Source organism: Acomys russatus, chromosome 13, assembly GCF_903995435.1.
Source record: "Acomys russatus chromosome 13, mAcoRus1.1, whole genome shotgun sequence".
NCBI classification, from domain to species: Eukaryota; Metazoa; Chordata; class Mammalia; order Rodentia; family Muridae; genus Acomys; species Acomys russatus.
Genome location: NC_067149.1, coordinates 62,469,264 through 62,494,162, shown reverse-complemented (window position 1 = coordinate 62,494,162; position 24,899 = coordinate 62,469,264). Strand labels below are relative to the sequence as shown.

At 41.6% G+C, this 24,899-nt stretch overlaps 1 protein-coding gene across 1 annotated transcript in view; it reads right to left on the bottom strand.

Moving 5' to 3' along the window:
• The window catches only part of Pik3c2g (phosphatidylinositol-4-phosphate 3-kinase catalytic subunit type 2 gamma), a 297,903-nt gene that overhangs the window by 474 nt on the left and 272,530 nt on the right, over positions 1 to 24,899 (bottom strand). The window contains exon 32 of the mRNA XM_051155525.1: positions 7,769 to 7,894. Within this exon, the coding sequence (XP_051011482.1) occupies positions 7,769 to 7,894 (126 nt within the window). The remainder of the gene's footprint in view (positions 1 to 7,768; positions 7,895 to 24,899) is intronic.

The window sequence follows — 24,899 nt, the reverse complement described above, 5'->3', positions numbered from 1 at the left end:
GGGAGCCAAGGTTCTATTAATTTAATAGACTTAATCAACTGTTTCTCCAAAAATCTTAGCAGTTACAGATTCCATACAATATACCACTTTAAATTCAGTGATTCTAGGTTATTCACTAAGAATACAGTCAAGCACTCTATTTCTAACCATCCTAGAACCTACTGCCTGTCACAGGAGCTTGGCTACCACGTCCCTGTGTGGCAGGCCCACGAGGAAAGACAGGCCAGTGCTGCTGAAACGGAGAAGGTAATGCATCTTGCATATGGGATGAAATCATTTTGTGATTATGTATTTTACTTAAAACAATATGGCTTATAATTATGAAAAATATGTTTCTTCAATTAATACATGTGATACAAACAGAGCAAAAAAAATCTGCCTTTCCATCATAGGGAGATAACCAGAGCTTACATTTGATGTTCTTTTGGTCTTACATATGCGATTACTTGTTTTTCTTTTAAATATCTGACTTGTAACATATATATATATATATATATATATATATATATATATATATATATATATATATATATACACACATATATATATACATACATACACACATACACACACATATATATGTGCACATACACATATATAGGTACAGGTTGTTCATGTGATTTAGTATTTTTTTCCAGTGGGGTCTGTTCAAGTGTGCCTTCCAATATTCAGGACATGACCACCATGACAATGACAGGCCTGTTGAGGTCAAGAGACATTGGAGGTGGGGGATGGATGAAGATGGTTCGTTCTGAGGTGTGAGAGGAAGGGAGGCAGAAGTGGGAAGCTGGCATGGTTGCCAGGGAAATGTGTTAGAATGCATCTAGACTTACAGAGCTCATGTTACTTGGTAGATTTTGATCTTAACCTGTTTTTTAATAATGCAAATTATTTTCTTAAGGTGGCCATTGATGATATATAGCTCTTAATTGTTTTGTGCACTTATAGTGATTTTTGGGGTAAAAACTCTTTTACCACACAGTAAATAGTTGGTGGGTCATGCTGTAGGAGAGCACAGATGGATGCATTCTTTGTGATGTCTTTCTCATATGGCTTACTATGTCTTCATACAAATGCAATAAAGAATGAACATTTCTCCTAGAGTACATACATAAATTTTATTTATAAGCATGAGGAAATCTTTAGTCACTCTGACAAATATAAAATTTGTGGCCTTGGAGTTGGTACCTCAGACAGGAAGCCCTAAGTGTAATGAGTGTCTGTTAACTCAGATACAGGCATTCGCTGCACATTATCTGACACAGGGGCCTAATAAATAATGCTAAAGTGTCTTTTTATGATTGTGGAGGGAGAGTAACACACAGGAGGTCAGTGTGTGCGCACTCACACACGGGCACTGTGGGAAGAATATCAGTGAGGCAGGGGTGAAAGCCAGCTCACACACCTGAGAACTGAGTGCTAGGAAGAGAGAAAGTGACCTGTGATGGGGTGCACTCAGGCTTTGGGATCAGTCAGTTCTGAGCTTGACCAACTTGTGTGGCCTCTGGGCCTCGATATCATGTTCATATATAGGCACCTGTCATTTAATGAAAAGATGTATCCTGGAGCCTTGTTATTTGGAGCCTCTGTCCTCCCATGAAGATGGATGGAGTGTTACAGGTGACAGCATGTTGAGGAAGCACCGTCTTGAAGCCAACACCAACCCTCTGAAACTGGTAGTACACGAATGAGCAAGTTTTATCATCTTATGAACATCAGAAGAGTTGGAGCTTGGGAGACAGGACTTGGACCTGAGGTTGATTCCCAGAATCCATGTGAAAAAAAGCTAGTGTCGTCGGGTGGAGTGGTGCATGTCTTTAATGCCAAGACTTGGAAGTGCAGAGGCAGAGGCAGAGACAGAGGATCTCAGTAAGTCTGAAGCTAGCCTACACTACGTAGTATGAGACCTTGTCTCAAAAAAAAAAAAAAAGATTAGTGAGCATACAGCAGCTCAGGGACAACTCACATGATACTGACTTCAGGTTTCCATATACACACATACAGATGTGCACGAACACACACGCATATACTCACAGAGGGCTAAAGAGAGACACAGAGAGTTGATGAGCAAGTAACAGTGTCTCCGGCTTGCTGATTGGACTTAGAGCACTGTCTTTGTATTTTTGTCACCCATTAGGTACTCTGCCAGAGAGTTTTAGGCAGGTCAAGCATGTAACATGCACGTCCTGCTCTTTCTAGTGTTTCCTTTAGAAATTTCCTGGGAAATATCCAAGAAAAGGACGGTGAGTGAACACAGCGACTCTAATAATGTAGACATTCTACCTTTATGATAGATGATAGTTTTAAACCAGATGTTAGACGTAGCTGAGCACAAAGAGCAATGGTGTGAGGGCTAAAGCCCCAGCGGTTCCTCAAGCTGAAGGATGGTGCCCTGAACAGTCTGCACCTGACCCAGGTGCACCCTGGGATTTCTGTATTGCAGAGGAATTCAGAGAGACTGCTCACAAAACCTGCTGACATGCATGCTGGGAAGTGTCAAATAGACAAGCTGGGCCCCTGGACCAAAGCTTTGGTAATTAAAGGGTAGAGCCTCTGACCCTGGACAGAGTCCTTGAACTAGCCCTCCCTAGAGGGACCTGTGAATACAAACAGGAAGAATTATTTTAGTGACAATTTCGGTAAGACATTGATATGCAACAACGTATCCCCTTTCCATGTCTGTGAGAGATTCACACAAAGTCAAGAACAAGGTCTCTCTCACCTCACAGTACGCTGCAAGCCCTTGGCAGTTGAGGAATCTCAGCGTTAGTGAGTGGCTAATGCAATGGGTGTGCTTCAGACGAGGTTGAAGAGCAGAGCTGTTTAAAACCCGAGGATGCCATGTGATAAGCCTCTGTGCTCTTTAATAAGCACAGAATCTCCTAGTAAGGACATCTATTAGGGTGCTCCCGAAGACTCACATAGGTGAAACGGTGCCTTATAGAAATAGGACCCTATGTCACAGTTGAGGGCAAGAGAAAGTAGGTCAGATGTAAAGTTAAGGGTGTGCTTTGTGCATCTTTTATAAGCATTGCTGTATTGATACAGACACAGAACAAGATAGGAGAAAACTCAGAATCTTGTGAGGCATTTCTGTGTCATGGCTCTCTACTGGCCCCTCCCTGTCCCAGATCAGTCTCCATCTAGTCTCTGAGGACCACACTCCTTCAGATTTCTGCTGTGTTGGACTCCATGGCATTGTGTGAGTGTGGCCTCTGGTAGTTGCTGCTCTTTTAAAATGTGTGTGAAGCACGAACAGTGTGTGCTGTGCTCCAAGCAGGCTTCAGATGAGAAGGAAATGTGGTGATTCTGAATTGCTAGGCTGTGGATTTAGGAAGACCTAGGGTTACTCCAAAGCCATCAGGAAATTTATGTCCACACTAAGGATTGTAAAATAAGTTTCATGCACGTGTACTCACTGCTGATTTTTATAATCCATTAAGCTCTTGATAAATTAACTTCCAACTTATTAAAATAATACTGGCCTTCTAGTGACTTTTGTTAAGTGTTTCCTTAGACTAAAAACACTGAATTGCAGTGTACATACTGAGACCTTTCCTTTTCCTTCCTTCCTTCCTTCCTTCCTTCTTCTCTTGCCCCATTCTTTCCCCCTTTCTCCCTTTCTTTCTACTACACCAGCTTTAGATTTACTTGGACACACAAGCATGTGTACATGTGTGTGTGTGTGTGTGTTTATATGGTAGCCAGAAGACCAACTCAAATATTGTTTCTTAGGCATCATCCACTTATTTTTAGATTTAAAAAAGTATTTTATGTGTATGCGTGTTTAAATGCATGCGTGTTCATCACATGTATGTAGTGCCCATGGAAGACAGAAGAGGGTGTCATATCCCTTGGAGCTGGAGCTACAGACAGTTGTGAGCCACCCTGTGGGTTTGGGGACACAAACATGGGTCCTTTGCAAGAGCAGCCAGTGGTCTTGACTACTGAGCCATCTCTCCAGTTCATATCTTTTGATGCAGTGCCTCTGAAAAGTTTCCTGATAGTCAGGAGGGTGTCTTATATACAAGGAAAGGAACAGGCGACATATTGTTGATGTGCATCTCTGTATGTGTGGACATTATAATGAATAATAAGATAGCAAAACACCTCTACTAACTTAGAGACTCCCTTGTCAGCATGCACACATACATGCCAATGTTTTATATGTATTTAACACACCCACATATAGTACCACTTAAAAACTACCTGAACATAGTAATGTGTTATACATACATAGTAATGTGTTATACATACATAGTATGTTATACATACATAGTAATGTGTTATACATACATAGTATGTTATACATACATAGTAATGTGTTATATACATTTTACACATACATACATATTATCACTTATAAAACTACCTAAAATATTTGAAGGCAGCTTTTAGAAGTCACTAAGTGGTGAAAATATGAAGGGAGAGGAGACATTTCCCTTATTCTTGGGAAATTTACACTCTAGGTCCAAAGATTACAAAGGTGAGTAGGAGCGGGAGGTGCCAGTATTCACCGGTCACAGCAGCAGGGAAGTCAGAAGGGCATGGCTGGCTGGAGGGGTCATTTACGTGAATAAATAAGATGTTGCAGTGGCGAAAAGAGGATGGATGGTGCATCTTGTTTTCCAACTTGATGGTATTTACAATCACCATGGAAATAAACATCTGAATGTGCCTGTGAAGGAATGTCTAGGCTGAATTCCCCAGGGTGAGAAGATGCTCCTAAGTGTGGGTACCACCATGGCCATCTGCCCAGAGCTCCTGCTGCTCCATCTTCCCCACCATGATAAACTGCACCCTCAAACCGTGAGCCAGAACAGCCCTCACTTCAGTTGCTTTCCTGGGCATTTTGTCACAGCCGTGAGAAAAAGGAACTGATGAAAAAAGCAATTTCAAATATTACAAAGTATGTGATCCCATTTATGTGATATGAAAAATGACAAATTCCTAGGGATAGAGATCGAGGACCAGTTTGAGGCAGATGGTTGTGGCTACCTTAGGGTGGTCCTTGTAAACCTTAGGATGCTTCTGTCCTGTGCCTTGGCTGGGGATCAATTAGGTGACACCAATGTCCAGAGCTAAACATCTAGAGCCACAGGAAGGGGCTCTCAGGGCTGCTAAAGTCAGAATGAGCTATTGGGATCACACCAATGTCGAAGTCCTGGTATTGATACAAACTAAAGTTATGCTAGCCATTACACTGGGGGAAAGTCCTGAGGGGCATTAGAATCTCTATTATTTCTTCTAATTGCACATGAATCCTAGAAAGGAAATAATGCTCAGAGCTATTCTTCCAATGGAGAATCAAGGAAAATTACAGAGTTAAAATTTAAAGGACATGAATGCCACACTTAAAATTGTTGTTAGCAGCTGGCAGCGAGGAACCTTCAATTGAGTCTAAATGGATGAATAATAAATATGTCTGGATACATTTCTACCCTAGGTAGAAAGATTTAGTAAACCTATTTCTCAGAGCTAGTCTTAGTGGCACATGCATTTAACCCCAGCACTTGGGAGGCAGAGACAGGTAGAACTCTGTAAGTTCAAAGCCAGCCTGATCTACATGGCCAGTCCCAAGGCCAGCTGAAGTGACATAGTGAGCCGCTGTCTCAAAACAAACAAACAAAAATAAATACTTCGTAGAGATCGGATAACAGCTGCGTGAATGCTAGAGAAACAGAGACCTCAGCCGGAAACGCACCAGGAAAAGGAAGACTGGATTTAGAAGTCTGGCAGTGGCTACAGCACAAGTATCAGGGCTTGGTGCTGGACCTGTGAGTAAAGGTGGGGGTGGGGGGTGGGGGAGAGGTCAATCAAGGTCTTCTGAATTTGCATGAAGTTAAGCCAGTCAGCATTCTAGTACTGGTGACTGCACTCCTAGCTGAGGAGAGATTGGAAGCTAATGGCTTCTGGGACAGGGGGCTTCATTTCCCTTTGGGTTGTCGTCCCTCTAGTGGATGGACCCACACCTGTGTGTATGTAGACTTCATAGCTGGACGCACTGAGTTTAAAATATGACTGAGAATGTCAAAGCATAAAAACACACCTCTAATCCTCCTCTAAAGAGAATCAGCTTTCAAGATGGCAAAGCAGCAAGCTTGCCTTCTAAGTGCACAGAGCTCTAAGTGACGTGCTTCAGCAATGAGAAAGAGAGGCAGGGCAAAATCTGGAGAGATACCCGGTATGGTGTACGCACCGCTAAGGCCAGCACTTGAGGTAGAGAGAGGAGGATCAGACATACAAGGTCATCCTTGGATACAAAATGAGTTTCAGACCAGCCTGGGTGATATGAGAAGCTGGGCCTTGAGGTGAATGAATACAGACAAGCTTACACTGAGACGGGACGGAAAGTTTGTGACCTCATCCAGAGTCTGTCATCCTTCTCCAGTGTCCAGTGAAGACTGATTCCAGACCTCCTGAGGAATCCTAAATCCATCCTGAGTTTAGGTATTCCCTGTGTGCCTCGTCCTGGGTCCTCACACCTTCATGTCTGGCTCTTACTGTCCTTGTGCCTTACATAATTTTAAGACTTTATCATCGTTTCATTTTTTTTGTTTGTTTGTTTGGTTTTTTTTTGTTGTTGTTGTTTGTTTCCATTGGTGGTCATTTGAATTTCTGGATGCAGAACTTTTGGCTAGGGAGGGCTGGTTTTTAAAGGGGAAGGCAGGGGAACTTCAGCAAATAATATTAGGAGGAAGAATAATAATAAATGAAACCAAAATAATGATCAGAGAAAAAGGGAAGGAAATTAAGAAACGGTGGAACTTAAGAGGCACAAAAGAGTTCTCAAGGAAGGAGGGTATCTGGCTGTCAGTTTGCACCTGCAGAGAGGAAAGAGCCTGATGGCTCATTGGGTTTAGCAATTAGGAGCCTGCAGGGACCACTTGAGTGAAGCCCTACCAGCAAAGGTGAGAATCTACACTGCAAAGTATTAAAGGGTGAAAGGGAAACAGCTGAGCGAGAGCAGCTTGTGTGTGTGAGTCTGGGATTGCTAGCAAGGGAAAGAATATTTGCTCAGAAATGCTAAGAGTCAGCACTTTACAATCCTAGCACTCAGGGAGGCTGAGGCAGGAGAATCCCCACTAGTTGAAGCCTGGGATGCATAATAAGACCCTATCCAAACAAACAAACAAACAAACTGCTGAAATAACAAGGGAAAAGTCTTTGTTTTCAGGGATTTCTGGGAAGACCTTCCCATAGATGACATAGCAAGAACAAACAGCCACTTAACTGAGTCAGGAAAATGAGATGCAAGAGAAGGAAGGCAGGAGTTGCTTTAGAAAGAATCCAGAAGACCTGGTCTTTAAACCTCTTAGGAGAACTATTTGCAGAATGCAGCAGCTTTGATTTACTTTCTTTTTTGGTCAAAATAGAACTTAAGAGACTCACTGTTCTTCACATAATGGCTTGTAAGAAAATGGCTAGGTGAGAAAAATCAAGTGTGTGAGAATAGGATGAAAGAGAATAAGATGAACATGGTAGTGAGATTACAAGGAGATCAGGGAAGGTGTTACTATGCAAAGCAGCCCTCCCCTGCCTGCCGGGAGTTTGGCCTGTCAGAGCTTTGATAGCCAAGTCTGTATTTTCCAGTTCCCATAGCATCTAGAACAGTGTTCAGCATGCTGAGACTATTTTGGGCCACATCATTCCTTTATGGAACAATGCTTCCAATTACTAAAAATTGTCCGTATTTGGTTGTGAATCGGAAAAAAAGAACTGGTAGGAAAAATACAAACTACCTGGATAGGCAATAACTCATACTTACAATCTCATTGTAAGTGGGGTCAGTGCATTTTGGAATGGACTTCGTTTTTCTCCTACGGACGTCACTGGAATGTGGCAAAAGATAAATTTCAACATGTGCACTGGGCGCAGAGCCATCTGGGAGATGCTGCAAAGGAAAGTGGTTATAAATATTAATGGTGTTGGTATCAAAGAAAACAAATACCTAGATATTAAATGACCAGACCAGAGGCAGGATCTGGAGTTATGAAAGCTATTTATAGTTCATCAGGAAAAAAGAAAGAAAGACAGAAAGAAAGAAAGAGAAGAACTAAAAGAAATACTTGGCTTCTCAATAGTAATTCCAACCACAGTGTCAAAGAGATTTTTTAAAATCTGAAATTGTTATAGGAGAGAACAGAGTTCAGAAGTCCATCAATTATAGTTTATGTTTTAGAGTAAAATCTAAATTTCCTTTTTTGACAGATATCATCAAGAGATAAATGTTAGTCACGAATGAAGACAGGTATTAAATATGTTGGGAGAGTGCACAGTACTCAACAATCTTTTAAAAAATCTAACTTAACATACATTAGTGCATACAGTGAGATGGAGCATTTAATAATCTGAAAGCTTCTATGATGACATCACATTCTCATGCTATTTGATGAAAATAACAATCAGAGCTAAAGCTGGGACACAGATGCAAGAGTTTAAATGGCTGCAGTCAACATAGGACCTAAGTGACTGTCAAATACATTCTGTCTCTTTTAAATGCTGTCTTCTATGGACCAGTGTGCCTCTGAGGGGGCTGCCTGGACAACGGTGCTGAACTGTGTCTCTGACCCACCCACCTTCACCTCCCCTGCAGTTGCCAGTCTTTTATTTTTAAGTTCCTGTAACGCCTAGAAGGCGGTCGGTGAACTGAAACTGTTTTTCAGGCTATCAGTCCCTTCGGAATGATGCGGCCAGCAGCTGCAGACTGTCTGCCTTTCCTTCAAGTCCACTGTAGATATTTTTATTAATTTACCATTTGGAGAGTGAGTTCACCATTTCCAAACCCAAAATGACTTGAAGTAAGTAAGTAAGTAGATCCCATCACTGTGATCTTGGTGAAATAGACCTTAAGTAAAGAACTCAGTGAGAAACATTCTTATGATTTATTGAAAGATGATAGTTTAAAAACCAAACGTAAGAAATTCAGGGTTGTTTATTATTATTACTATCATCATCATCATTATTATTCATTATTATTTACTGCAATGCATTGCAACCTTCAACAAATATTACTCAATGCTTTAAAATGCAATGTTGTTACCACATTGTGGTGGCCTGGGAAGGTATATGAGTTGGCCCAAATGTTTGAAGTCCTTAACTCCTGCTATCCTGCCTTTTGTCCCCACTCAGGCTTTACATCCTGTAGCTAGAACTTTCCAGATGAGCTTTTATTGATGCTGTGGCTTGCCCCCAAGGCCTGTATGCACAAAGTGTGCTCTGCCACTGAGTTCCCTCTCTACCCCAAACTTTCATATGACTGATAAGCAAAGGAAGAGAAGACCAAGGTGATGTCTACAGATAAAACTCTCTATACCAGTAGGAACCATCTGGATGTTTACAGCTCCAGCTGGGAGGACTCTGAAGAGCACTGGTGAAGGGAAATCCGTCCAGTGGGCAGAACTTCAGGCAGGAACTCACGCGTCTTTGCTTGGAAAGAGCAGTGGCCAGATGTGTCTATGAACCAGTCATGGGCTGAAGCCCGTGCCTGGGACTGAACACGGTTGCAAAGTTGGTGAGAAGGAAATCTATGGAAGAGGTATGTGGATAGAGTTCCTCGAGAGGGGAAAAAGAGCCTCGAATGGATTTGTGGTTTGTGCAAATTCTCATTAGAGAATTTGTCCTCATGAGAACAGGATATAAATAACCCAGTGCACAGGGATGTCCCAACCCATTTGTAATGATTACCCCTGCGGTTTCCCATAAAGAAAGTGAGTGTGGAGGATGTGGTGAGAGGGTTGAAGCTCAGCAGCACAGATTGTACTCTGTAAGCCGCCCACGCGTTGTGTAGCAGTTTCCACAGAACAGCAACATTCCATCAAGGAAGGAGCCAGCCAGGTTCCTGAGACCCAAGAAGTAAATGTCACATGAACGGGAAAACTGGAGTTCACAATATTCACTAGGGTCTATGCCTGTTGACATGTTTAATGTTCTTGTGGACTGTGTAGTTTATCCTGGTTCATTCAAATGCTGATTTCTCTACCCCACTGTCTGGTGTCAATTCAAACATTGCATTGTGATGTTTATTCTGAGCATCTCCTGTCTGAAGTTTGTGTAAACACGTCACCATTTGTTCTCTATATTGGCAATAAAAGCCATCTAGGCAGTGCTGAGCAAGACAGAGAATAGGGTGGGACATCCTGGTCCAGTGATGGGGAGGAGAAAGAGCAGGAAGGACAGGAGGGATGCATGTGGAAAGGGTCAGGAAACACCAGGAGGAATGGGACAGATCTATGAGATGAGTAAAAAGCAAGTATAATATGGGAAATCTGATGGGAGGAAGTTATGCTAGCTTGGAGGTTTAGGATGGAGTATTTATTGCACAGCATTGTGCTATAGACTAATAAAAGCTACTTGGTAGCCCGCTGATTGCACTGGACTACTTCCACTATGGAAAGGCAATGTTCCCTTCATATTGGGATAGATGGGCTGATGGGGATTTGTCTCCAGTGCCATGGTTCCTATGCAACATGACTCCTGACTAAAGGACTCACATCAACAGCAAAAGAAGAGAAAAGATGGAATCCGCTTCTTTTTATCATGTTCCTGAGCAGCCTGAGATGTCTGTCATTTGTAGAATGGTTGAATGGGCTTCTGAAGACTCAGTTACAACATCGGCTAGGTGATAATGTCTTGCAGGGTTGGGGACGTATTTCCAACAGGTTGTATACCTATGACGTGGCACCCAGTATGCAGAACTGTGTGTCTCCCATACCAGGTTCAAGGCCCATGGTCAAGGATGAAAAAGGAGTGGGACCACTCACCATGATACCAATGGCCCCCTTGTAATATTTTTATTTCTTTTTCCCACATATTATGTTCTGTTGGCCTAGTGATCTTTTTCCAGGGGAAAAAATGCTTACCCTTGGAGACACAATGATGATTCCACTGAACTGGAATTTTATATCGTAATATTTAAGGTCCAGTATATCAAAGAGATTAAACACTATTGAGACATTTTTCCTTTGTGGATGCACGTGTGTGTGTGTGTGTGTGTGTGTGTGTGTGTGTGTGTGTGTTGGAGAGGGGGTGAGTGTGCATGAGTGCACTTGTTCTCCACTTTATGTTTTGAGACAGAATCGGCACCGATCCTGTAGCTCATCCTTTTGGTCAGGCTAGCTGGCGAGCAAACTGGGAGCACAGGTGTGTGCCACCATGCCTGGGGACTAGGGATCAGGTTCAGGTCCTCAAGTTTCCATTAAGGCAAGCACTTTATTGCCTGAGCCATCTGCCCAGCCCTTTCACCTGCCTTTAAACATTTTAAATCTCATTTTACCTCTTTCCTTCCTTCATTTTTGTTTATCAGTAGCATATTTAATGGCAACCCCTGAAACTGACTCCTGACTATAGCACCTCCCTTCTCAAAGCGCCCAGGATTCTCCTTTTGCTGGAAGAATAAGCTCAGGTGACCAAACAGCAAAAGCTTTTTGTGTGGTAGCCGCCATCAAGTGCCACACTCAGGCTTATGGCTTCTGTTTTGAAGCTAGTGTCCTTGAGAAGATCCTTGAATATTCTGGAGTTTTCTGAAGGACAGAAGAGCACAGGTTTCGGTTTGAGGCAGGAGTGCATTAAATGTGAGCAGCAGGCTTTCCTTGTCCTCTAACAGCTTTAAGTGCAGACATTGATTTCTTGGGTCTTGTAGAGAAAATTTCCTCCTTGTGTTGCTGTCTTATCAGCATCAGCTCTTCTCTCTCTCTTTTTTTTAACTGGCGTTGCATCCTCTTCCTTCAGAATCTCAAATAATTTATTACGGGCATCGCCAGCTGTCTCCTCATCAGCCACTTCTCAATGTGCTCCCTGCCCTTATGTTTATGCAAATTTGCCTTTACTTTAAAAAATCATTATGCAACCTCTACTTGCCGAACTCTTTCACCTTAGGGTTTAGGGTATTTTTTTTTTTTTTTTTAAACTCTGATTGTCTTTTGACCTTCACAAACACTTAGCAGGGATCTGGGGAAAGGTCAAACCCCACCCTAGCAAGGGGGAGATCGTCTCTATTCATGCTGGATTTTGAAAATGTAGAACGACTCCTGTTTTTAGGATTTTGGCTGCTATTTTTAGAAAGTGCTCAGAACGTAATTTGAAGCCAACTTTGTTTTTGTTGTTGTTTATTGTAGCTCTGAATTCTACATATTATAGACTTTCATCTATAATCATTCATAATATAAAACAACAGCAGCAACAACAACAGCCTTTCCTACGTATATTGTCATTTTAGGGGCTCAGAAGTTCCTCACCGGAAGACCTCTCTCATTCTACCCAGCTCCCTACTCCTTTGTGATTTCCCCCTATTACTTATTCACTAAACCCTATAGTGTCCTCTCATAGGGCTCATGTAGGAAAGGCTTGGTCACCAGCTGATGATTTTGTTTTTATTTTGGAAGGTTCTGGAAACACCAGTGGTTGGGACCTAGCTGGAGGAAGTGGACTACTTGGGGGCATGCCTGTGAGTGTTACATTTTGCACACTCCGTCTACTACTTCTTGAGACAAGGAGCTTTGATTCCCCATCCTCTCCTGACCAGCAAGCTCTGTCTCCTCAGAGGAGCCAGCTGACCTCGAATTGAACTGCTCTCAGGCCCAGGGCCTGAACAAAGCAGTAGTTGATGCAGGCACTTTGTCATAGCAACAGAGAAACTGATGAACACATTTAACCGAACTCCATCAGTACACTCTTCTATTTTCAAATGAAAAGCTTAAACTTTTAACTTAAACATTGGCTTCCTTTATCCCCTCCCCACCCCATTCTCCCTAACACTGCTTGGAAGGCAGTAGCACCAAAGGCAGGCATGGGTAAGGATGCCTTCTGAGAGATGCTCCTGGCATGTGTAAAGGTCTTCCCTGTGAGTGCTTACACCCGACTGGATGTTGTAGCCTTTTATACATCTAGGCTGTACCTTGTAGCTTATGGCTTTGGAGCTATAAACCTGAACACCAAAACCACAAGTGATTTCAAAGCCAGCAACTTAGTCAGACATTTTTTTAGAGACACACGTTAGCTGAAGCCTGCGCCTTGTCCCAGTGCAGGATCCTCAGGGGAACAGCATGCATGGAGCTGTCATTTCCATGCTAAAACCACTTTCTTTCCAGATCCCTCCTGAGGAACTGCCTGAAGGTCTTAGAGCCATCGCCTTTTCTGAGAAGGCTGTTGCGGTTTTCTTGCTTGGCTTACAAAGCTTGTTGACAAGTGTTTGGGGGACATTTTCGAGGACATTTTCACCATTAATGGTTGGTATAGGTAGCGCCACACTATGGCAGGTGGTCCTGGGTCACATAAAAAAGGCAAACTGAGCGTACCATGGAAAGCGAGTCAGGAAGCCGCGTTCCGTCATGCTGTCTATTTGCTATTTTTTTGTTTTTCTAGAGAGAATTTCACTGTGTAGCCCTGGCTGTCCTGGAACTCACTCTGTAGACCAGGTTGGCTTTGCAATGCTCTATTTCAGTTTCTGCTTTGATTTCCACCTTTGAGTTCCTCCCCTGGCTTCCCTCAGTGATGGCTTCCCTCAATTGCAAAATGAGATAAATTCCTTCCTTCCCCAGGTGATTTTGGCCTGTGTTTATCATAGCGTTAAAAGCAAACACATTGTCATATAGATGTCCGACTGTGAGATATTCTCATACTCTTTCTTCTTTGTTTGTTTGTGTTTTGTTTTGTTGTTATTGCTTTGTTTTGTTTGAGACAGGGTTTCTCTGTGTAGCCCTGGCCGACCTTGGACTCGCTTTGTAGACTAGGCTGGCCTCGAACCCACAGAGATCCACCAGCTTCTATCTCCCTGAGTGCTGGGATTATAGGCGTGCGCCATCAAGCCGGCTCTCACCCAGCCCAGCTCTCATGCCCTTTCTTATTCTTCTACAGATTCTCCTAATTTTTTTTTTCTCTTATGTGGAATGGAAGGATGAATCTGAAAGAAATAAACATCTTCCTCTATTCCTGGGATATTGATGGTCGTACTCACATTTCACTAGGCAGATGCCTCACAGAGATCCCAGGCTGAAGGCAGACGAAGGACTCACACAAACACTAACTATTCTCCACAGATGAAATCAGTGTCTCAAACAAGTCTGCTACTGTTTTGTCAAGTGTACATACGCGGTCTTGTTAACAAGCTTTCAGTGCTTTAAAATCACTGCCTCTATGAGTGAGGTGTTACATGCCAGTAATTCCTGCACTGGGGGGGGGGGTTGTTAAAAGCAGAAGGACCTTGAGATTGGGATTAGTTTGGGCTTCAGGAGACCCTGCCTTACAATAACAATAAAATAAAAGAATAATAAAAGCAATGCTTCACTAACAGTACTTGACAATTGCCTAAATTTAATAGGGCACTGAAGGATTTTAGTGACACCTGATGAATCATTTAAAAAAATCTTAGGAGGCTGGGAAGATGGGTAAATTGTTCATTGGCATGTATCTGTACTTGAGATTGTATAGACCCTATATAAGCTGGGCTTGGTGACACATGTTCGTGAGGTCAGTGCTGGGAGATGGAGCCTGGAGGATGGTGGGCATTGGCTGGCCAGATTGCGAGTTAATGAGCTCCATGTTCAGTGAGAGACTCTGTCTCAAAAACTAAGGCTGGAGAAGAAGATATATGATGTTGACCTCTGACCTCCACACGCGCATTGGCAAACATACCACCACACTCACGTGCACACCCCTATACCTTTCATAAATATTTTTTAAAAGGTGTCCCATTGGTCTATAAGAATAGAATGAAGGGTTTCAGATAGCCTTAAAATTTACTAGTGGCATGATTTCTTCCTTATGTCAAGAATAAAAAATGGAGATGAGCGGCTTGGTTGGATTTAAAATGTATGTTAGAATATTAGTAACTCTTTGGTCTTGATGTTGACTTCTAACTGATCTCATTTTACTTGCATGAATAATTGAATACACTAATGTTCTGCCTCAACATATTGCTAGGGATTGCATGTAGCATTTCAGATGGCTTCCCATGTTACTAATACTACGGTTCTTAAACGCAGAAGTGAAGGTTCTAGAAAGACAGCTACTTACCAAAAGGGAGAGGATACAAAGGGATATTCGCAAAAAGAAGATAAATGACAAGGGAAAATCTGCACACTTTACATTGTTTGTAAAATAACTAATGTCCCCTGACACTGTAGAGTATGCCAACAACCCTCAAGTATTTCCACCAGGGTAATGAATGCAAGATCCTTATTTTCCATGGATTCTGATAATACTTTCTCAGGTTCCCCATAATATTTACTATGATTAAAGCCTTTGCTTTGAATTATTTGTATCACATTGGTGTGTGTGTGTGTATGTATGTATGTATGTATGTATGTATGTATGTATATATGTATGTATTATGTATGTATGTGTCCCTTTATGCCATGGCACACATGTGGAAGCCAGAGAACAACCCGAGGCAGTCAATTTTTTCCCTTCTACCATCCAGGTCCGGGGGGTCAGTCTTAAATGGGCAGTCTTAGCAGCAAGTGCTTTTACTCACTGAGCCATCTAGTTGCCCTGGACCTCTTTCTAAAAATTATGCACAGGTGAGTGTTTTTTTACTTCGTTGGAGGTTTTACTATAGACCCTGTGTCTAACCACAGCCTTATATGAGTCTTCATGAAGAAAATAAAATGATCAGAGTGCCTCTAGATCAGGATTTCTAGGAAGAGTGATGAAGATGCAGATGCCTTAAAGCCACCAGACGCTTTGGAGCCTTCATTATGGTAACCCAAAGCTTAATTGTGTTTAATCCGTTATTATCTTTCCAATGAATAATTTATGAGAATTTTCCATCATTTTAAACTTAAATGTCTCCAATTATTGGATAATACAAGCTTCAGTGAGAATCAACTGACCGTAATTAAAATCCGATAGGATTTTTCAAAGCCGGAGATGGACACCTGAAACAGAAGAACGTGATAAAAACATCTTCTCACCCGTCTATGTGCCTGACAAATGGGAACGCCTGTGGTCAAGTCAGTCATCAGACTAGCTGGTGTGTAACAAATAGCAGCAGAAGTGGAAGACAGAGGCACCTGGCACTCTTCTTTTTTCTCCTTTACTTAAACAGTTCAGTCATCTCTCCAACACGTGTGTGTTGGGCAGTGTGAGTGGAATGACTTCAGGTTTCATGAGTGAAATCACAATGCTCTCCTGCTTCATTTCATGCTAATTTAAGCCATTCATAGGATCTCATTGGTCAAGTATGACTTTCAAGCATTATTTTTTAAAAATTGTTTTAACGATCTAATTATCATGTACTTAAAACTTCGTGTGGTCCGTGAAAAAGCAGTCAAGACATAAACATATTTTATTTTTCTTTCTAACAAGATTTATTTTCATGTTTTAGATGACATGCGTGTGTGTGTGCACTTGCATGAGCGTGCAATGGTGTTTTAAATGACATGTATGTGAGTGTGTGTGCACTTGCATGTGCGTGCAATGGCCAGACGATCCCTTTAGCTATCGTTATGGGCAGCTATGAGTCACCCAACATGGCTTCTGGGAAGCAAACTCTGGTATTCTGCATGAGCAGTGTAAGCTGTAATCGTAATTGCAGAATCATCTCTCCAGTCCTGTCTCCAAAGATAGAAATAACCTCATCAACGTGCATGTACATGTGTGTGAATGTGCATGAACCCCACCTACACGCAGCACATCTGCCTACACACGATGTGGGGAGGTGAGAAAGGGGGGGGGGCAAACCAGTCTTCTTCATCTGTGGATGCCATGGTTTTTGAGTTTGGATGCAAACAACCACAGATCAAAAATGAGTTTTAACTAAGGCACCAGCCAAGGACAATACAGGAGGTAAACTTTAAACCCCTTCCCAGATCTAGCCAATGGTCAGAATATTCTCCACAGTTGAGTGGAGAGTGTGATACGACTTTCTCACGTACTCTGGTGCCTCACATTTGACCATGTCCCCTGGAGGGGGAGACCTGGTGGCACTCAGAGGAAGGACAGCAAGTAGCCAAGAAGAGACTTGATACCCTATGAGAATATATAGGGGGACATAATCCCCCTCAGGAACAGTCATAGGGGAGGGGAATAATGGGAAAATGGCGGGGGGAGGAATGGGAGGATACAAGGGATGGGATAAACATTGAGATGTAACAAGAATAAATTAATAAAAAAAAAATAAAAAAAATAAAAAAATAAAAATAAAAAAAAATGAGTTTTAAATTGTGTCTATGCTGAAAATACATATTTTCACTCATCATATTACATATATGCAACATAGCAGCTATTTCTATAATATCCATACTATAGTTGGCATTATAAGCAATCTAGAGATGGTTTGAGTATATACTATTTGTGTGGGTTACCTGCAAAATTATAACATTTAGTATAAGGGAACTAGCATCTTCAAGAGGGTTCTACAACCAATCCCCACGGACACCAAGGAACAGCTGCATTTAAAAATATTTTATCTCTAGCTTACCATCTTTAACAGCTCACAGAAGTTGAACTCTGGTAGATTAAACACCTTTTCTGACTCGGTAAATATAGATCGGATTGCTTCTGTAAACCCAGAATTCTAATCAGAGCCCCAGACTTCGTCATCGAAGTGCTGTGTGAAATTTGTCAAGGTTTTGTTCTTCCTCAGTCTTAGTAACATGTGAGAAGTGAGGCTTTAAGCTTCACTTATGCTTTAGAATCTAATCAGTAGAAAAGGCTGATGAGTTGTTTGTGAGTTAGCTGGTAATTATATTCTTTTTGGTTCCCCTCTGGATTTCTGAGCGATCACTGACTCTGGGCTTCGAGATCCTTGTGATTACCCATAGGGACCCTGGGAACCGAACTCAGGCTGTTGGGTTCTCTGGTAATTATATTCTTGTTTTAAATTTATTAAACTGATCCCAGTGAACCCAACTCTTTGGACCTCTGACTTCTATCACCAGGTCCGAAGGACAGTGTACAAGCTGGAGATGACCACATGGTGTTAAACTGAGAAGTTATGCACAACAATAAAGCATTGGAAGATTAGATGCGTACTGCCTTGCACTTGTTGGTGCAGGGAGAGACTGAACTGTGAAGGGCAAATGAATACTTTAAGGCGCCCAAAGAGTTGTTTGCCTATTTAACCCAGAAGCTCATAAGTCCTGTTGGAAATATTTTCATAATTCAAATAAATACATCGGTTTGTGATGTATCTATGTCAATAGCCCAAATTGTGTGAGAAACATGTTGGAATTAATAAGCTTAGGACTGAGTTATGAGGCAAGAAACAGTAGATGGTATCTAATAAAGCTAAAGGCAATAGACCGGGTGCTGGAGAGATGGCTCACTGTGTAAAGCATTGACTGCCCAAGCATGAGGACGTGAGTTCAATCCTCACCATCTACACAAAAATCAGGCTGTGGTGCTTCCCACATGCAAGCCCAATATTGGCAGGTTGGAGACAAAGGAATCAAGGTGGCTCACTTGCCAGCCAGGTTTGCTTACATGGAAAGCCCCAAGTTCAGTAAGACTCTGTCTCAAAAAAAGGCAAAGAGAAACAGAAGACGACACCTAGCATCAAGCCTTGGCTTCTACTGTGGGATCCTGTCCACCAAACCATGAAACCCAACAAGAAGGACAAAGAAAGACACAAAGAAAAGTAAACAGAGAGAAACGACATATTAATATCATCAGGAGAAAGCAAAATTATCCACAATTATAGCACAATCTAACAAAGGACGGTGAGAGTTGAAGGTACCAGCGGGGACAGAGATAAGTGACAGGAATGCAGAGGACATAATGCAAATGTTCAGGAAGCATTGTGTGTGTGTTAGTGATTTTCACACTCATCTCTTAGTGATTCACAGAACTAATATACACAGAACCTCCAATACTGACTAATAATTTAATAATATTACATTATTAATAATGTAATAATTCACCAGCATGGCCAAACCCCTCCCCTAGCAGTGGCAGTTCACAGTCCTTATGGTCACACGTGCAGTGTTTACCAAGGACTCTCATGTTCTCAGCCTGACATAAGGCTCAGTCGATCGGAAGAAATTCAGATCATATGAAATACGTCCTCGAACTAACTTCTTCTGATCCTCTGCTTCTTCCTCCCATGGGCTCGGATTTATCTTTGCTATTGTGTTGTGTTGTTTTGTTTTGTTTTCGATTTCTTGCTGTGGTGCAAGGTTGAGCTTTGGAGTGTGATAAGTGAATGCTCCACCAGCTGAGCTACATGACCAAGTCCTAACTTGTTGTTTATAATACCCTTAATTTACAGAAAGCTTAGAAACAAGACCCATCTCTTTAAGCAAGTTTGACTTTATAAGTTTTATTGATGGTTTTGATTCCCAGCCCGTTTCTTGAGGGGACTGGGTGTCTTTGATTCTCCAGTTACCTCAGTTTTCTCTGATGTTTAAAAAAAGATTTATTTTATTAATTTATTCAGATTACATCTCAATTGTTATCCCCTCACTTTTATCTTCCCGTTCCTCCCTCCCTCCCTCTTTCACCCTTTCCCCCTCCCCTAGGTCTGTGACAGAAGGGGACCTTTTTCCCACCATAAGGTCACAGCCTATCAAGTCTCATCCTGGTAGCTTGCTTATCCTTTTTCTGAGTGCCATCAGGCCTCCCCATGTTCATATCAGTCTTATTCATAATAGCCAAAAACTGAAAACAATCTAAATGTCCCTCAGTTGAAGAATGGATAAAGAAACTGTGGTACATTTACACTATGGAATATTACTCAGTTTTCTCTGACTTTTAAGCTGTCTTAGGACCACAACAGAAGTAAAGTAGATACTAAAGACAGGCCCATTTCTAAATTTTCCAAATAGTTGGTAATGAAACATCATATATCCAAAAAGTTCACAAAGATTGAATCAGAAAAGGAATTATAATAATTTCAAACTGAAGGACAGTGAAAAGCAGCACATCAGCATTTGAAGTCTACAGTGAAAAGGGTGCTCAAGTGAAAAACCACAGCTCCAAACACCTGTGTTAGGAAGGCTAACTATTTCAAGCTATTGCCTTAGTTTTCACCTTAGAAAACTTGTAATAAGAGACATAAAAATATAGCTTTTTGACACCACATGCTGGCAAGGATGTGGGGAGAGAGGAACACTCCTTCATTGCTGGTGGGAATGCAAACTAGTACAGTCACTTTGGAAATCTATCTGGTGCTATCTCAGAAAAATGGGAATAGGGCTTCCTCAAGACCCAGCTATTCCACTCCTTGGAATATACCCAGAAGATGCACCAGCACACAACAAGAAACTTTGCTCAACCATGTTCATAGCAGCCTTATTCATAATAGCCAGAACACGGAAACAGCCTAAGTGTCCCTCAGTAGAAGAATGGATAAAGAAACTGTGGTACATATACACTATGGAATACTACTCAGCTATTAAAAACAAGGAATTCCTGAAATTTGTGGACAAATGGATTGAGCTAGAAATGATCATAATGAGTGAGTTAACCCAGAAGCAGAAAGACTCAAATGGTATATACTCACTTATATCTGCATACTAGCCCAAGGGGCATGTCCCATGAAAGCCTTTACTTACCAGGAAACTGGGACAGAGGGGAGGACATCCTATTGGGACTCTAGATGAGAGAAGCATGGGAGAATAGCAAAGTAGAAGGATCCAGAGTGTCCTAGAAACCTACAAGTAGAACATTATGATAGGCAGATTTGGGCCCAGGGGTCCCACTCAAATTAAGGCACCAGCCAAGGACAATACAGGCGGTAAACTTTAAACCCCTACCCAGATCTAGCCAATGGTCAGAACATTCTCCACAGTTGAGTGGAGAGTGGGATATGACTTTCTCACGTACTCTGGTGCCTCACATTTGACCATGTCCCCTGGAGGGGGAGACCTGGTGGCACTCAGAGGAAGGACAGCAGGTTACCAAGAAGAGACTTGATACCCTATGAGCATATACAGGGGGAGGTAATCCCCCTCAGGAACAGTCGTAGGGGAGGGGAGTAAGGGGAAAATGGGAGGGAGGGAAGAATGGGAGGATACAAGGGATGGGATAACCATTGAGATGTAACAAGAATAAATTAATAAAAATTTTTTTAAAAAAAATATATAGCATTTTAGTTTGTTTGTAGTGGTGCCCCCTTGTCTTTGTTCCCCCCGTTTTCTCCCTCTGACTATGTGTATTTTTCCCCCCACTGTCTCTGAAGACATTATCTTTGCTCATTAAACCCCAAGTTGAAGATTCCTTTTTTGGTGACTTAGAAGACCCTGTGTTACCGTCCAGCTTCTGTGTTTTCCAGGTGCTTCCTTCCCACATGACTGCATTTTGCCTGTGTGTTCCTTTCCTCTCACTACCTGAGGACTCGCCATGTCCTTTTGCACTTGACTTCGGCATTTAAACACGCAATTCTCTTTGAACTTTTCTTTTCTGTTACTCAGTGAGGTTTTTAACTTATAATTTTAAATATTTCATTAAATTTTGGAAAATTTGGGAGGTTAGGTTATTTTTTAAAAAATTCTTCTCTCATACAAGACATCCAGACTGCGGCCTCCCCTTCCTCCCCTTCTCCTAGTCCTCCCACCTCCTGTCTCCCCCAGAATCACTGCTCCTCAATTTCCCTTCATAAAAGAGCAGGACTCCCAGTGACACCAGCTGACTACAGCATACCAAGATGCAACAAGACTAGGCTTAACCCCTCGTATCAGGACTGGAGGAGGCCAGCCAGTCGGAGGAGAAGGGTCTCATGAGCAGGCATAGGAGTCAGAGACATAATTATGTTTCAAATACTGTTTTACCCACATTTCTCTTTTGTCCTTCTGGAAATTAAAAGATGCCTGTGTTTAGGTTTATATTTTACCCATAGATGACTGAGATTGTGTTTCATTCTTACAGGTTTTTCCATGCTATTTAATTCAGATAACGTCTACTGATCTATTTTCAATCTAAATGTGCATTAGTGGGATAACCAAACACTACTCATAAAATCCAGATTAAATAATAAGAGCTCCGAGTTTTGAAGGCTTTAAATTTCTATCCTTAGTTGTAAGATCTTGGGCAAAAATTTAAACATATACTTTTATGACTACAGTTACACAACTTTCTTTAGGTGAACTAGGTCTAGAAATGCCTGAGAATTTTTGAAACATTGCATTGGTTAAAAGCTTTCATTGTAGTCAGACAAAGTGCACACAGGCACAGAGAGCAGGTGTACTCAGACAAAGTGCACACATGCAGAGTGCAGGTGTACTCAGACAAACTGTACATGCACAGAGAACAGGTGGGAATTATTCTAGAGTTCTGCATGGAGTTTTCATTCTCCCACATGTCAGTCATGCATCAGAAGGTAAGGAGGCAAGGACTGCTCATTTGCAGACTTCTAATTAGCTGTATGTGAATGGCCAGGCTTCTGATGGACTGTGACAGGCCACAGGACCTTTAGACTGCTCACACAGGAAGTGTCCCCTGAGGTTGCTGTACTAAATAGGCTAAGGAGATGGGATAAAAGGAACCTAGGAGCTGAGGCCCATTGGCCTTGGACTCCAGTTTTAACTCCGAGTCTGTAAGAGTTCCCACATATTTTAATATTTCCTGTTACTGAAGAGTCCTTTAGCATGCTCAATGAAAGGTGATGTTCTTAAAACACTTGGAACCTAATTATTAAATATGTGTTTGGACACCCCTAATACAGTGATAAATAAAATGCCTTTAGGACACGTTAAAGAATTTAAAGTTAGAGCTGGCTATTGTCTTGCAGTCTTCTCTTATGTATAAATATTGTAACAGTTTTTTTTTTTTAATTTTCTTCTCTCCAGCTTTTGTTACTTAGGCCAGAAACTAGAGCTTGTGTCCTGTGGGCTGCAGTGCTCCAGGAGGGCTATGAATGTGCCTACACAAAATCTTACAATCACCTAAAACATTATAGGAAAATTTTTGGTGATTTTTTTTTTTGTAACTTGATTCTGCAATTCTTGAGTATGAATTGTGTAGAGTACAAGGTCATATGACAGAGTGAAGGTTTGGTCATGTCTGAGAGAGTAAAACAAAAGAAGAAATGTAACAATCAAAGAACTCACGGATGAAGAGAAAATACTGAAAACACTTTGAGAATAATAGATGTAAAAGGAAATTGAATGGATTTGTTGATAATTACATATAAGAATTAAAAAGGAGTTGAAATATAGAAAATAAATAATAGTGACGTTTTAATCAAAGGTGTTGTAGAAAGTCAAAGTAATTAAGTAATCTCAGAGTTAGAAACAGTTTTCACGGAAAGTAGAGGAGAAATTTGGAATTTCTGAGACAGAAATATATCAGAGTACAAATGTCTATAAGACAGTTAAAAGTGTGTAAGTGGAGAGAAAGATTAAAAAATAGCAATTTAAGTATGGTGACCCATGCCTTTTATCCCAGCACTTAGGAAGTCAGAAACAGGCGGATCACTGTATCACTGTGAATTCAAGACCAGCCTGGTCCTCAAGGCAAGTCTAGACAACCAAGGCCACACAGAAAAAACCTTGTCTTGAAAAAACAAAAAGAGAAAAGAAAAAAAAATATAGAGATTTAAATTTAGAGGGAAATGAGTATTATCTTTGAAATTACAAGATATTAAATGGGGAGATTAGAGTCAGGGCCCTGAATATTGGAAACAATCTCCTTTAAAGGCAGACGCTATAGCCATCCTTTATTGAGTCATTATAAGTTTTATCTGTCTTAAATCTGTAAGAGGCGAGAGGTATTTAAAAGATTAATGCAAAGAACAATTTGAGAACATATGGATACCAAAGTCTTATAGATACCTGGGAACAAAAGTAAAAAACAAAAACATATTAAATCTGTTGGTGTTAAAAAGATTGATGCAGGTAAGTGTATAGAAAATGTAGGATTGATTTTTTTTTTCTTTGAAAAACAGTCAGCATTAAGGATTATAAGTACATTCATCAAAGTAGCAGTATATAAAACCAACACACAAAATGAGTAGTTTTTCTGGTTCCATCCATTGCAGCCGGACCCTGGGCGAAGAGCTGCGAGTTGTATGGAAGAGTTGGGGGATGGGAGGACAGGGAGGGGCATGGTCAGGCGCTCCACAAGACTATCAGGGCTGACGGATCGGAACCCAGGGCGCCTACACGGACTGATGCACCAACCTAGGACAGTGCAGGCAGGGCACCTGGATTCCTTGTTCGGGTGTAGCCAATGGGTAGCTCATTCTCCACATGGGGAAGCAGAGGCAGAGGGATTGCTGGTGCTTGGGATTTCACCATTGCCCCTTGGAAGAGAGGCCCTGTGGGAACTGTGCAGACTGTCTGGATGAGACTGATAGGCTGTGGTCAGACAGTGGGAGAGGAGGACGCCATCTGTCAGAGGTCTAGGGGTTGGGAATAGATAGGGGGGAGGTTAGGGGGAGAATAGGAAGATAAGAGTGAGGGGATTACAATCCAGATGTAATGTGAATAAATTACAATAAAAAAAAGAAGAAGAAACCCCCCAAAAACCCAAAATAGTAGTTTTTCTATATAGCAAAACCTCACTAAAAAACAGTCAAGAGAAATCATTATTATTCATAGAAGGTAACAAAAATTGTAACATGGGGGTGTAAACTTATCAGAAGATGTTAAGGATTTCTAAGATGAAAATTCACAAGCTCTGAAGAAAGACAGTGAAAGGCCTAAAAGGCTGGACAGCCTTCCTATAATCATACAGGTGCTGAGTCAACCAGGGGAATGCCCACAGAACCAAGTGTACCGCAGATCCAGTGGAAACCCCAGGAACATTCCAGTGACATTCTTCACCCACCCCCATCTATCTCCAAGTCATAGCACTTATAAGGAACTACAAAGACCCAGACTTGTTGAAACAATTCGAAGCAGAAAGAACAACGCTGAAGGCATTCCAATGACTGACTTCAGACTCTACTGCAGAGCCCCAGTAACAGAACCCAGCATGCATGGAAACAAACATGTGGAGCAGTGGACTAGAACACGCAGCAA